Here is a 15,869-nt window from a genome sequence, read left to right on the forward strand (position 1 = left end):
TGTGTGTGTGTGTGTGTGTGTGTGTGTGTGTGTGTGTGTGTGTGTGTGTGTGTGTGTGTGTGTGTGTGTGTGTGTGTGTGTGTGTGTGTGTGTGTGTGTGTGTGTGTGTGTGTGTGTGTGTGTGTGTTTATGCGACTCTGTGTGTATAGACACACAGCCGAAAGCGTCCCACATCAAACGAGACAGTCATCCTATACTGGCCCCACTAGGAGGGAGGAGGGGCCCGGGTTCTGAAGCCCTTTTTCCCCGCCTGAATCCCATCAACAGGTTGTAAGGACCGGCAGCATGATGACGGACAGGAAGAGGAGCCAATCACACAACACACACTTCACATCCTCAGGCCCTCAGCCGGCAGGTCCCTGTCCGTGGGGGCCGTTGTCCGTCGGCACACGGAGCTCCACCCTCTGCTCCACCCAGCTGGCCCCTGCAGGGGACCGACTGACTGCTCGTACTGCACCGCCGCGGCCCCCCTCGCACCGGAGCAGCAGTGGGCTTAGGATTCTTCGTCCTATCGTGCATTTGATTGAGTTTATTTTAGTACTGTACAATGCCTACCCATCATGTGGATCCCAGTCATGATTGGCGTGTGGTTGTATTTGTCTAGGCTGTACGCGGAGCAAACCAAGTTCCTCACGGGGGACAAAGTCATTTGACGTGAATTTATTGGATGAGCTCCCCTCCCTCTCCGCAGACCTCCTCTGGTTCAGCGGACCTCCTCTGGTTCAGCAGACCCCCTCTGGTTCAGACAGACCCCCTCTGGTTCAGCGGACCTCCTTTGGTTCAGACGGACCTCCTCTGGTTCAGACAGACCTCCTCTGGTTCAGACGGACCTCCTCTGGTTCAGACAGACCCCCTCTGGTTCAGACGGACCTCCTCTGGTTCAGCAGACCCCCTCTGGTTCAGACAGACCTCCTCTGGTTCGGACGGACCTCCTCTGGTTCAGCAGACCTCCTTTGGTTCAGACGGACCTCCTCTGGTTCAGCGGACCTCCTTTGGTTCAGACGGACCTCCTCTGGTTCAGCGGACCTCCTCTGGTTCAGACGGACCTCCTCTGGTTCAGCAGACCCCCTCTGGTTCAGACAGACCTCCTCTGGTTCGGACGGACCTCCTCTGGTTCGGACACTGTGGAGGTCCATTTAGGGATGTCCCACTGACATCCTCTGACCTCTGGCCACAGAGAGTGGTCAAGTCAAATGTACAAGAGTGATATCATATTATCCATCCACCTCAATATGAAGGAGGCTCAGGAGAGCTGGCTGGATCAGGACCTTCTTCACCCATCACCTTTGTCGCTCCTAAACTGGTGAGCGGCTTGATATGCTCTCCTGCTCTCCAAGCAGCTTGTTATTACAACAAACACACACACACGCGCACGCACACACACACTGGGACGATTTAAGAAGTTAAGATTGTGCGTTACCATGGACACCGTGGGCGGTGATGAGGCTCTCGTATCTCTGGAATGTCCCGCCACCATTACAGGTCATACTTCGCTGGAAGCCATTTTGTGTGATGGCAGTTTAGGTGTTATGTCGCTGTTTTCATAAAGTTAAAGCTATTTACATTTAGTATTCATGTGTTCATATTGTATATCATAGGATATTATAAAATACTGAATAAATTAAAGGCTAAATACCTATCTAAATAACCTAAAATCATAAATGCAGTTAATAAATGTTTTTGTAAATGTATATGCAACACATGGCTTCTACGTTTTTTATAACTTTATTTAGTTTTTTTAAAAACTTTTTTTAGTAATTTTGCATTAGTAATTTCCTTATTCCTTTATTCAATTTCATATTATTTAAATAAATATGAGTTTATATTTGTCAATTTAATCCTAAGGATTAACCTATTACCTAACAACCTTTAATTATAAACCTCTAAACAAAGTATCTAAACCCAACCTAAAGATAAGTATATTAAATATATGTTGACAAAACATTTTTATTGACAGAATAACCCAAGTATATATGATCCAATTCCCAAAAGAACACATAAAATACAACAAAGAGCATTAACGCTAAAGCAGCCTAGCCCGAGTGTGGTAGCCAATGTAGCAATGCAATTCTCTAGCTAGCAGAACTCTAAAATAATACATTTGAAGGAAACACATTAAATTTAACGAATATTGCATTCAAACTTGACAAATCTCATTGTCCAAAATCTTAATTCAGAATCTTTAAAGATTAATTGAAACTTAAATATTACTAAACAATATAACATAATTAAAAGGTTATAACATGAAGCGGCGGGAACCAAAACAAAATGGTTTCCAAGCATCAGTGAAAGATTGGATGTTTAAGCCAGTGAGTTAATCAAATAAAACACAAATACAGCGTTTTAATTCATTGACACTTTTCTTACGGATTGATGGTTGCTATCAAGGTAAAAGTAAGTAAGTATGAATGTTATTGTAATTGAGCAAATATAGCCCAAAACTGATTGTAAGAAATATAAATGAACAGCGATCCACTCCCTCCTGGTTTAAGAAGCTGAACGTGCGAAACCTCTTCATGATTTAACTTTGACCCTAAACAGCAAGGAAGCACAAGTCAGGATTAAACATTAAACACATTCTCACTGTGATGATGTACTGTTAATATATTACTGTGATGAAGTACTTTTAATATTTGACTGTTAATCTATTACTGTGATGGATTATTTTTAAAGTAATACTATAACTGTGATAAAGTAGGCTGCTAATAGATATAACTGTAAACATATTACTCTGAATAAGTATTGCAGAGTGGTAAAGTACTGACTGTGTTCAGAGGTTGGGCCTCAGGAGCCGGACTCTGCCCCTCAGAGCTGGTGTCGGAACCTGGGAAGTGGGAGAAGGTGAAGTCAAGAACTATATATATATAGATCTATAGAGCTGTATACTCCAGTGAGCTAGATGGTTCTAGATCTATAGAGCTGTATAGTCCAGTGAACTCAATGTTTCTAGATCTACAGAGCTGTATACTCCAGTAAGCTAGATGGTTCTAGATCTATACAGCTGTATAGTCCAGTGAGCTTGATGGTTCTAGATCTATAGAGCTGTATAGTCCAATGAGCTTGATGGTTCTAGATCTATAGAGCTGTATAGTCCAGTGAACTCAATGTTTCTAGATCTACAGAGCTGTATACTCCAGTGAGCTAGATGGTTCTAGATCTATACAGCTGTATAGTCCAGTGAGCTTGATGGTTCTAGATCTATAGAGCTGTATAGTCCAATGAGCTTGATGGTTCTAGATCTATAGAGCTGTATAGTCCAGTGAACTCTGTTTCTAGATCTACAGAGCTGTATACGCCAGTGAGCTAGAGGGTTCTAGATCTACAGAGCTGTATAGTCCAGTGAGCTAGAGGGTTCTAGATCTATAGAGCTGTATAGTCCAGTGAGCTAGATGGTTCTAGATCTACAGAGCTGTATACTCCAGTGAGCTAGATGGTTCTAGATCTATAGAGCTGTATACTCCAGTGAGCTTGATGTATCTAGATCTACAGAACTGTATAGTCCAGTGAACTCAATGTTTCTAGATCTACAGAGCTGTATAGTCCAGTGAGCTAGATGGTTCTAGATCTATAGAGCTGTATAGTCCAGTGAGCTAGATGGTTCTAGATCTATAGAGCTGTATACTCCAGTGAGCTAGAGGGTTCGAGATCTACAGAGCTGTATACTCCAGTGAGCTAGATGGTTCTAGATCTACAGAGCTGTATAGTCCAGTGAGCTAGATGGTTCTAGATCTATAGAGCTGTATACTCCAGTGAGCTTGATGTATCTAGATCTACAGAGCTGTATACTCCAGTGAACTCAATGTTTCTAGGTCTACAGAGCTGTATACTCCACTGAACTCCACGTTTCTAGGTCTACAGAGCTGTATAGTCCAGTGAACTCCATGTTTCTAGATCTACAGAGCTGTATAGTCCAGCGAACTTGCAAGTCACCAAGGTCTGTGTTGGCAGTAGCATTAATCATGTGTATGAAGACAACCAATCAGATTCTAGGAAGGAGACAGGAAGTATAAGCAGGTGGAGATATGGTGTCAGTCCTTCTGGAGAGTTTGATCGACTCACCGTCCCTCTTCTTGTACGCAAAGACTCCAACAACAGCAGTAGCAGCAGCAACAGCAACACAAGCAACACTTCGAAGGATGAAAACAAGGATGTCTCCCTTGTCCCCTGAAGGTAAATCAAGAAACAAAATCAGCTGTGTAATGATAAATGTTGGACAGAGACCCTCGCGCTCCATCCCTCCATCACTGAACCACATGTCTCTGGACACGTGATGCTACACACACGACTAACACAACGTCAGTGTAACTATTCCGCTAGAATCTGTTCTGGGGCTCAGGGTCACTCAGGGACTGATCTGAGCCTAGCCCTATTCATAAAACTCATTTAGCCACAATCCACCGTGTTCTGCTGAAGTGAGCTGCTCCTGAGAGCTGTGTGTTTACCCAGTAGCTTCAGCATTGTCCAGGTAGACCTGGCAGTGGTTGTGATGAGGTCAGGTGGAGGTGGTGAGACATGTGTTCCCCCACCTCCATCCCCTCCAACACCTGTCTTACCCGAGTTGGTCCTGATGAGGGCGGGGTCCAGGGGGGTGGAGATGTCCTCGATGCCTTTCAGCTGGACCACACACTCGTACCTCCCCCAGTCCTCCTGTGGGACGGCCGTGAGGTTGAGGTCCACGCTGACCTGGAAGGTCCCGTCGTGGTTGGGGAGGACCTCCCCGGGGTCCACCCGCTCATGGAGCTCCTGGCCGTCTCTCCTCCAGAACATCACCACCCTGTCAGGGTAGAAGCCTGTAGCATGGCACACCACTGGGGAGGAGGGGCTCCTCTGGAGCAGAGACACCCGCGGACGCTCTGGAGAGAGAGGGGCGGGGGGGGAGACAGACAGACAGACAGACAGACAGACAGACAGACAGACAAATAGAGAGAGAGGGGGGAGAGAGAAGGGGGGAGAGAGGGGAGAGAAAGAAGGGGGGAGAGAGCGAGATTAAGAAAGAGATATAGAGAGGGGGGGAGAGAGACGGAGAGAGAGACAGAGAGAGAGAGAGAGGGGGGGGGGAGAAAAAGAAAGGTTGAAGAGAGAGAGAGAGGAGGGGAAAGGGAGAGAGAGGGACAGGATGAACCTCCTCCAATGTCGTGTCCACAGTGATGTTGTGGCATCAATAACAAGTATAATAACATGAGGGAAGAGAGAGAAAGAGAGAGAGAGAGAGAGAGAGAGAGAGAGAGACAGAGAGAGAGAGAGAGGGGGGAGAGAAAGAAAGAGAGGTTGAAGAGAGGGGAGGGGAAAGGGAGAGAGAGAGGGGGGAGAGAGAGAAAGATAATTTTATAATGTAATCGCGTGTTCTTGTCATGTGGCATAATCAATATTTCATATTCTTCGAAAAAGCGCTGAGTTGCGTCCCCCTTGAAGGTCGAGTCTCGTCGGCTTATTTCAGGACATTGCAACTTTGTTTATATATTGTGGTCATCGAGAGGGGAGGGGAGAGAGGGGAGGAGAGGGAGAGAGAGAGAACAGGGACTCAACGCCCAGCAGGTCATGTGACCCTACCTATTCTCTGCAGAGTGCTCTTCCCATAGGCCAGGAACTTCTTCAGCCAATCAACACACTCCTTGGTGTAGTAGTTCTTCTTATTTTGTAAATCAGCTCTATCCTGATCCCATCTCTGTTTGGTGGGGAGAGCCTGAGGTACTGGAGTGACCCAGGTCAGGGTCTTCAGGTCCAACGCTATGAAGTCCTCTCCATCATAACCATGCTGCTCATAACCATCTGTAGAATCATCCTCATCATCCCACTCACAACCAAACATCTCCTGATATACGTGGATACCTGAGAGAGAGAGAGAGAGAGAGAGAGAGAGAGAGAGAGGGGGAGAGGGAGAGGGAGAGGGAGAGGGAGAGGGAGAACAGAGACAGATGGAAGGTGGGAAAAGAGAATGGGTGAGATTAGATGTATTTTATTCTTCATTAAAATGAAATGCACACAGACATCACAACACAAACCACATGACATCATGATAACAATAACTAATATTAATAAATAGATTAAAGACCAGAGAGAGGTTAGGGTTAGGGTTACCCTACAACCCCCTACACCCCCTACACCCCCTACACCACCCGTCGCCCCCCTACACCACCCTATACCTCCTACACTCCCTACACCAGCCTCAACCCACTTCACTTTCTTTCCAAACAGAATTGCCCCTCGTTTTTGCCCACACTCTTCAATCCAGTGAGTCCGTGTCCCAAATCCTTGGGTGACACACATTTGGCGGCGGTGGTGGGATATTGACGCCATCTGAGACCTGGGGAGACGAGGAATCGGTTGACAGCGAGGAGGAGGTCGAAGCGGGCGCAGAATGGAACAGAGGCTGTCCAGAGGTGATCTACTGGGATGGTTCCTTCTCCAGGACCAGATCAAGTGCACAGCCATGGACTTTCTGAAGAGCCTGGCCTGGACTGCCTGGACGACTCAAGGAGTGCTTGGCTGACTTCCCCGTGGAAACTGAGAAGGTGGGAACTGTCTCAGTATGTCCATCCATCACGAACTGTCAGAGTCTGTCCACCAATGAAGAACCGTCCGAGTCTGTCCACCAATAACTATGTGTTAGAGGCTCTGTAAACCGGTGTTAGAGCTTCTTCTTTTCCTCGCCACCCTGTTGCAGAGACTCCAGAGTAGGAGGGAAATGCCCCATGTAAATGGTATGGTCTAACTGGTAAAACTGAATAGATGTTAATTTGTACAGTGGTTATTTGAATTCATTGGAACACAGAGGAGAATTGCATGTGTGTGCATGCTTGTGTCATTTCAGGATGAGGGTCTCTTCGGGAGCAATAACATCACGTTGGGTGCACTATCTCTGTGACACTATTCTCCCTAGCCATGAACATGCTCACCAAGTCTGCTGAGCCAGAGTGCAGAGGGCCCCTAGAGTTGACTTCGGGTAGGTGCATGACAGTGGTAGGCCTACCGTAAAACTTCAATAGCCCAGGCTTTTACTTGTTTCAATCACTGAACTTTCGAACAAAACTCTTGCTCAGTAAAGATAGGAAATACTATAACATTTCTTATTTAAACCAGTATGAATATTCCTACCGTACGTAGGCCTATACACATTACCAGGCTATCGAATAACGTCTACACACACACACACACGGAGTAGTGGTAATCGGGAGAGTCGGGAGAATTCCCGGTGGGCCGTTAACGTTTCGGGGCTGTCGGGCTGATTACTGCAGGATAAAAATATAGTGTTTATAATTGTTCCTTGCAGCGCCGTCCGGCAGCCTGAGCTGTGCGCCCGCAACCTCTCACTCACTCGTCAGACGCAACACTCACAAACTGTGAACGTCGCAACCAAATCGATTTTGTCTAGAGGGGAGTAACTGAGCAGCCCCTCCCGAAGTGGTACAGCCCAGGTGGGCCTCGAACTGCGATTGGTCAGAAAGACGTAACAGCCAATGACAACATTGAACTCTCGTGCAGGCTCGAACAGATGGCGCGTTTCCACTGCAGGGTGCGGAACGGATCGGTTCGCAAAGGTGCGGTACGGGTTGCGTTTCCACCGCCAAAAGTGGGCGTGACCCGGACTTAGCCGTACCCGTTTTGGCCTCGTTTTCAGGACTCCTCCGTTGGGGTACTGAAAACGAGACGAGACGCCTGAAAGGGTCCCGGGAAATTCTAGCCACACACCCCCTCCGTTGATTGGTCAACAGAATCATCACTTCCGGCGACGTATTTTGCAGTTGGTCATTTTGTTGTTTGTTACATTGTATGTTGAATACAAACTTTTACAATAATTTTCATTAATTTATGAGGTGTTAATAATAATATTTATTAATATTGTGATTATATGATATTGATTTAATATCGGGATTCTGGACACTCAAGAAAAGGTCTTGGTCTCTTCTTCAATTTATATACAAATAGTACTATAGCAATACTACACTGAGTACTGCTACACTTAAGACTTATTTATGGTTCACCGTTGATGCAACGCAAAGGGGTTTACGGACCCATTATGTCCTTGCGGACCATCCGTGCGTCCACCACAAGGGCCGGACTTGCGCCTCCCAAAAATTGGAACCTTGGGTCGAGGTGACGCAGCAGCAAGGGCTGTGATTGGTCCGCTCACTAAAACCCGACGCAGAACCAGAGCAGGTTCATGATTGCGTCGAAGCGTCAGCGTGTTCATTGCGTTGCAACGACATGGAACCATAACTGAGTACTAATACACTGCGTAGCCTACTCCTACGGAGTACTGCTATTGTGTGTGTGTGTGTGTGTGTGTGTGTGTGTGTGTGTGTGTGTGTGTGTGTGTGTGTGTGTGTGTGTGTGTGTGTGTGTGTGTGTGTGTGTGTGTGTGTGTGCATTTGTGTGTGCATTTTTGTGTGAGTCTGTGTGTGTGTGTATATTTAGGAGTATGGTGAAACTTTATCCTGGGATTAAATGATGGATATCTCCATGTGAGAGGTCAAAAATTAGATGTAAACTTACCTCTTCTGTGGTTAAAGCTCTTCTTGGCATTCACAAGGTTGGCTTTGGAGCTCTCCTCGGCAACCAGCAAGCTTACATTTGTCCTCTCCGGGTAGTCGGGAGAGGACAACTCCACCCAGTCCTGTTTGAGTACGGTTCTCTGGATGTTGCTGTCATAGTATTCAATCTGAACTCCATCCACCATCCCAACAGCAACAAACTCTGGGAAGGTTGGGAGACAAGACGACGCTGTGTAGAAATAGTGCAGAGTGTGAAGCACTGTAGACAGACGGATGGACAGGTTAATACAGCACATCACTGCAGACAGACAGACAGGTTAATACTGTTCATCCCTCCAGACAGAATGGCATATGGCTCCTTCCCAATTGATATGGCCTTTCCACCTGTCCTATGGCCCCTCCCCCTGTCCCAATGGCTCCGCCCCCTTGCCATCCAGGTAGTGTAGGAACGTACTATTAGAATGTTTTTATTATTATAAGTATATTGGGGAATTTCTGTATTCAATGACGGCATATTAACTATTTTCACATTGCCATTATTGGAATGACAATAATTAATAATGTAACAATATAATTATTATTTTTCATAATAATATATTGATAGCAATGATAATAATAATATTATTGTGTGTCTGCGTGTGTATATGCGTGTTTGCGCGTGATGATTCTCCAAGAAGTTAATAAGATATCTCTGAATGTTTAGTGTTAATATAATACTTAGGATTAAAAGTAGATTTAAAGTAGACATCGGATTCCCTCCAAACTGAAGTTTAATGTTTGGTTCTGATACTAGATTGTACATTTAGGAACAACGTCAAACCAGTGGGATGGTTTCGTTTTCACAGTTCGAACCCAAAACAGGGGCGGTTCTGGGCACAGGCGAACCAGGCAGGTTAGGCTTATTTCTGTTAGGCCTATTTTGGGGGGGCTAAGCCCTCCGAAGATGTTCCAAAGCCCCCCCCCCTACAAAAATCTTGCGAAATCGTAATATGCTTGCACTTAACATAATAAACCAGAATATGAGTTGAAATAAATACTAACACAATTAGAAATTGTCTTTAATTTGGATTAAAATTGTTTCTGAGAGCGCATTTATGGATACATTTTCTAACCTATTTTCCTTGAACTCACCCCAATATGTAGACTTAAATCATACCAACTCTTACGTTTGTTTAGCTTATTTATATTTTTAAAAAGGAGGACATCCCGAAGACTCAGGAGAGGGAAGCAGCAGTTCTTAAGGCAGGTAAAGAAAAGAGAGTGAGCCAGAAGACCTGATAGATGCTCTGCTGTACTCTCTATACTGTAATAAATTATGAATTAAAGAACCACTTTAAAGAAGTGATGAAAATTTTTATTTTTTTTAATTAAAATTCCGATTATTTATTTATCTGCATCGAGACGGAATCGTTCTAGAGAGAATCGTTTATTATCTTTCCCACCCTTATAGTGAAGTCCCTGGACGTAGAACCGCCACTGACCCAAAATAAATGTTCTTACATTAGTTTAAATATTCGCAGTAAAAGAAAAATCATGTTGTGGATTAATTGAACTCATTAGAGAAGATAATCAAATGCTTTTCAATTTAACTAGGAGATCTAAGCATTGTCTCTTCAGGGACCATGAACGAATCTTTTGGAAAGATCGTTTTGAAAAGTAACTACTTTACTCAGTCTTACCTGAGGACACACCGTGACAAAAGACCAACAGCAGCAGCCCTATTAGCGCCTTCATATCGATGAATTCAGAAGAACAGCTCGATGAGATCATCCACAGAGATTTGACTCCGACTCCAGCATCAGACGGACTGAGCAGGAAGCCTGCAAACAAGAGACGCAGCGAGAGGAAGAGGCCCTTCTGGACCAACGCACACGCACACACACACACGCACACGCACAACACACACGCACACACACACACACACACACACACACACACACACACACACACACACACACACACACACACACACGCACACGCACACTCAACCACACATAGGCCTACACCACCTATCTACGCACATACACTCAACACACATTTAGCTGAACTGTATATCTAAACATTATATAGCCTAGATGAAGATTAGATGTAACTAAACATTATGCTGAACATAATGTATAGGCTATCTGAACATTATATTTTTCTGAACATTATTAATAAGTGAACATTATAATAATAAGAATAATATTAATACAACAAATTTATATAGCGCTTTTCCAAATGCTCAAAGACACTTCACAATAGCAGCTAAATCATACTAATACAAATAAAATAAAATAACAAAGTTTAATGGTGCGAAATACTGGGGGGTCCGAATTACCAATGAGACCTCCTGAAAGGCTCAAAAACCCGTCAATATTCGGGGGGTCCCCATCCCCCGATTGTTGTGCAATAGGCCTACCGAAATTATCTCAATATGCAGTTGACCTATAACATTACAATATTTCATGGATGCAAGCAATCTATAGCCTACATGACACCACACACACGCACACAACAATTGTTGATCCGATACGCTAGCCTATTCGTAAACAATTACGAACACAACACTTTAGCCAATGCAGCCTTTATGTCAGTAGGCCTACTGACATAAAGGCTGCATTGGCTAAAGTTGTTTGGATGCACGATGTTTTATAACAAGGAGAGGCAAAGTTGTGCATTACAATGCAAACACAAGAATAATTGGCACCAATATGGCGCACTTAGAAGAGCAATATACAACTGAATAAATGCCAGTATCGGAGACTGGCTCGCAATCAGTGCACTTGCGAATGAAAGCCTGCAGTATGACCGATCGTGTGACATTATTTAACCATCCTTCTACAGCGAATACGATCAGATATACGTCATTGAACACATACACACAAAGTACATTCGTCCAACCACGGCGGATGCTGACAAAATGTTACGCAACAAGCCAAACATAACCACGGCAGGTGCGCTCTCTCGCGCGCACGCTCTCTCTCTCTCTCTCGCACGCACGTCACTAAAGACCACAACCATTCTCTCTATTTTGGTGTGGGCCAATGTCTGCTCCGTCGCCTGCAGCTGAACAAAATGCTGCTGCACGTCTCCTTACTGGGAAAAGGCGATATGATCACATTACCCCTGTTCTGGCCTCTCTTCACTGGCTGTTCAAAATTAAATTAAAATGTACATGGGGTGGCACCTCAATATCATTCATGCTCCAGGGCCCCGTTTCCCGAAAGCATCTTTAGCCTAAGTGGATCGCAGAGTGGGTCGTACGAGCATCGTACAGTTTTCACACCGTTTCCCGAAAGCATCTTTGGTAACGAACCTCTTAAAAACGCTCACGAGTCACGAGTAGCTAACGAGTGCTCCAGGGTACTCGTAGGACGCCTCGTTAGCCTACTATAGCCTCAGTGGCGTAGCCAGCGGACATTCCTAGTATTGAATGCGTTTTATTATAACACATTGGTAATGGTGTATCACGTGCGTCTGAGCCTAATGTGGGCCATTATGTTCTTAGTTTGAGAGAGACAGTCCAGGAAATGTTTGAGCAGGCAGGGCACTTAAAATGTGTGAGAGAAAGTGTGGGGGGGGGGGGGGTTTGTGCAGACTGACATAGGCTACTCATAAAACGTAGCATAAAATAATGTATTTTTTTTTTTACAAATTAAAAATTAAAAAAAATAAAGAATAAAAAATTAAAAAAAATTATAAAAAACAAGCAAAGGAGCAGGCAAAAGGCTGGGATATGGTGGGGATTGGTCACGTTGACGGGAATGTTTAGTGACATGTGGGAGGGTGGAGGGGGTTAAAAAAAAGTCTCAATCACTCTTCGACGTGCATGAAAACCAGCCGCGTAGTTATGAGGGAGGCCGTCCTCACACCGATCTTCCTCGTCGTCATCGTCCTCAATGTCCTCCGGTTCAACCAAAGCTACCCCAGCCTTAGCTGCAATTTTGTGCAAGCTGTCACATATATCACAGCGCATGACTTGGCCGGCGAAAACTGGAGCCCTCCGCTGGACTTGTGAAGGCATCTAAATCGCAACTTCCACCTCCCGATCGTGCGCTCAGGATTAGGACTGATATATATGTCGGCCTAGGCTTAATCAATTGTGTTTTAATATCTTTAGCATTCATATTATTGCAATCTATTCTTTTCGTAGGCTACTCTGCGGTTGGCCTTGATGGGGAGATATTTTAACCCCATTTTCCTCCGACATTCCTGCGTCTCCCCCTGCGTCATAGCCCGTTTCAGCACCAGGTCAGTGGACAGGTACAATCCTACGATCGTCGTGAGTGCAGCGAATGTGCATTCACGTTAAGAGGAGTTTCGGGAAACGCTCCAAAGAAATTATCGATGGTTCGAAAGATCCACCTTTCGAACCATCTTACGAGCGAAGATCCATCGATATCGGGAAACGGGGCCCAGTAAGAGGATTACGGTCAGCTCGGCAGGTGCTGCTGGACAGAGCCTTTGCTGTGGCGAACAGTCTTCCCGGCCATGCGTCTGAGAACTGCCCACTATTGACCGTTTAAAACGCGACTCACTTTTTTGCATTGGCCTTTAACACAAATTAAGCTTTTTTTTGTTTTGCTTTGTTGTTGTTGTTTTTGCTGTTGTGTATCTTAGGCCTATTTGTTGTTTTGCATTGTATTTTTCTACCGCACTTTTGTCAACTATTGTTGTTTTTAAATGTGCTATATAAAAAAACTTGACTTGACAACCAACCACAACGCCTTCATAACCATGCAGTATGCCGAAGCCGGAAACGACATGTAAGCCTAGGCAGTAGGCACACAGTCGGACCACAGCCAACAACAACGGCTTCATAACCATGCAGTATGCCGAAGCCGGAAACGACATGTAGTCACAGTCGGACCACAGCCAACCAACGGCTTCATGACCACACTATGCCGAAGCCGGAAAGGACATGCACAGTCGCACACACTTATCTTATGCAAAGTGCACCCTATGTCCCAGTTCAATCAATCCAATCCAGTCACTGCAAAGATAGCCCAAAGTGTGTGAGTGATACACCGGATGTGCGTTTATTAAAAAATAACATATTTATGAATAAATGTTTTTAATTGTGAATACTGGACATGGGGAGCTTAAAAACATTTAAGTGACCATTTGTTACAATATATATATATTTTTTGATTATTTTTTACCAAATTTGAGACCCCCCCCCCCCAATTGGTAATTGGGGGGGGGGGGGGTCGATGTTGATTTTATTTTATTTGTATTAGTATGATTTAGCTGCTATTGTGAAGCGTCTTTCAGAATTTGGAAATGTGCTATATAAATTTGTTGTATTTATATTATTATTATTATTATTATTATTATTATTATTATAATGTTCACTTATTAATGGTCAGAAAGATATCATTTTCATATATATAATGTTCAGAAAAATATAATGTTCAGATAGCCTATACATTATGTTCAGCATAATGTTTAGTTACATCTAATCTTCATCTATATAATGTTTAGATATACAGTTCAGCTAAATGTGTGTTGAGTGCGTAGGTGGTGTATGTATGTGTGGTTGAGTGTGTGTGTGTGTGTGTGTGGGTGTGTGCGTGTGTGTGTTGGTGTCTGATATCAGGACGCTAGTGGAGGAAGATCATAAGAAATATGAACTCAAGACACACTAACGCTGGTCAGGGCACACACACGCACACACACACACACACACACACACACACACACACACACACACACACACACACACACACACACACACACACACACACACACACACGCACACACACAGCAGTGTAAAATGCTCATCAAGTCAAATGTATTTATAAAGCACATGTTTATAAAGCGCACCCTCTCTGAATGCTCAAAATGTGGTTATGTTTTTGTTATGCCCCACTTTTTGGTAAGTCGCTTGGGACAATAGCACAATATTTGGCTTTTCGATGTGTTTTTATGATTAATAATTACTGTTTCTGATAATTTTGTGTTGAAATTATGTAATAAAATAGAGACTTGAGAAGATCCGGCGGAACTCGTCATAATCACATCAAGATCCCATCATCGTCAACAAGGATGATGGCATACCAAGTGGCGCTTGCATCTTCGTAGCAGACAAATTCAACGCATTGTCAAAAATGCCAAAAACATGTCAAAAACAGCCATGCTTGATTGTAGCGACCAAATAATTTTTAACTGTAACTTACGTATGCAAGTCCTTCCGTGTGAACACTTGCTATATATTATTTATAAAAATAAATTATATAAATTAGTAATTCCAAAACCTTCCTCCTTGAACTGAACTCCGGCGCATTCAGTAGCCTAATCGTCTTGTGTGGATTTCCTGTAAACACGGACCTACCGGTAATGCTCTATTTAAAAAGTATTTTTAAATAAGCTCCGGGTTTAACTAAGTTGATGGTGCCTCGTTTTATGTGTAGGGACCCTGGTGCTATTTTTAGCAATATTAGGGGTTCAAAAATGCCGATTTGGAAGCGAAACTCACTGCCCCAAGCCAATAACATGTAATCCAAACATTGCGCCGGGCAAACTCTAACTCTAACTCTGATTTTCAACGAAAAAGGTATCTGGAGGGCTTATTTGATTGGTTTCCATGCCAAAACAAAGACCCTGGGTTCAATTTTATGCCGGAATTACACTTTAACTAACGGCCATTCAAGTGTTTTTGTCTCAGCGCCCGCTACCATCCCAGGACCGCACACTAGGGGGCGGTGCCGCGCCGGTTGATAAACCACTTTCGAGCCACTGACAGGAACAGAGAGACGACTTGGAAATTGCGGTTTTTGATGGTCGTGTTTTTCTTTTTTCAAATATCTCAAGGAAATTATTTCAAAGTATTTTATTATTGAGCAGGATGGATTTGAACATTTATTTGGGTGGCTGGTACTGGTAGAAAGTTAACGTCCCACTCTGACGTACATTATATCTAAAAGTGTTCCTTAGATTGTGTCTACCCATTACGTGGGGAGGGGGTGATACATAATAGGAAAACTTGCTGACCAAATGTTCACAAAAACTAAAAAGACCTGGTAAAGTTGAGTAAAAGTAAAATGGTATTGTGAGTGAGTGAGTGTATATTAAATAATATACAATTATATCATTAAGTCTTGATGGAGTCACCCAGCACTACTTCATTTTGTTATTTTCATACACAGCACTGTTTTGAAGTATCACACTATTTCCAATAAACCCTTTTATAAGGGGAACCTGAAGTGCAAAAGTTGCTCTTTCGAACTCGTCGTCTTTTCCTTCTCCCCCGTGTGAAGGACTCTGATGCTGCAGCCGTTGGGACGAGCTGGAACACCTGGTCCTGCTTCTACAGCCTCCGTCTGGAGGGAGGCCATGGCCCTATTAAAGAATGCCTATTAAAGAATCTTTAATAGGGCCATGGGCCACGCCCCC

General features: G+C 44.1%; 1 protein-coding gene across 1 annotated transcript; it reads right to left on the bottom strand.

The window, feature by feature from the left end:
* Positions 1 to 1,944: 1,944 nt before the first annotated feature.
* LOC132451097 (major histocompatibility complex class I-related gene protein-like) lies at positions 1,945 to 10,307 on the bottom strand. The gene is made up of 7 exons (XM_060043389.1): positions 10,172 to 10,307; positions 8,494 to 8,751; positions 5,551 to 5,829; positions 4,554 to 4,853; positions 4,060 to 4,164; positions 2,766 to 2,824; positions 1,945 to 2,533 (listed from the first exon to the last, which is right to left on the bottom strand). The coding sequence occupies exons 1-7, from the start codon at positions 10,260 to 10,262 to the stop codon at positions 2,522 to 2,524; spliced, it is 1,104 nt and encodes a 367-aa protein (XP_059899372.1). The 5' UTR covers positions 10,263 to 10,307; the 3' UTR covers positions 1,945 to 2,521.
* Positions 10,308 to 15,869: the final 5,562 nt, after the last annotated feature.

Source organism: Gadus macrocephalus, chromosome 22 (assembly GCF_031168955.1).
Source record: "Gadus macrocephalus chromosome 22, ASM3116895v1".
Classification (NCBI taxonomy): domain Eukaryota; kingdom Metazoa; phylum Chordata; class Actinopteri; order Gadiformes; family Gadidae; genus Gadus; species Gadus macrocephalus.

Coding starts and splice junctions, on each gene's coding strand:
- LOC132451097 (XM_060043389.1), bottom strand. CDS start 10,262: ATGATCTCATCGAGCTGTTCTTCTGAATTCATCGATATGAAGGCGCTA. Junction 8,752..10,171: donor TTGTCACGGTGTGTCCTCAG/GTAAGACTGAGT, acceptor GTCTGTCTACAG/TGCTTCACACTCTGCACTAT. Junction 4,165..4,553: donor CCTCATCAGGACCAACTCGG/GTAAGACAGGTG, acceptor ATTTACCTTCAG/GGGACAAGGGAGACATCCTT.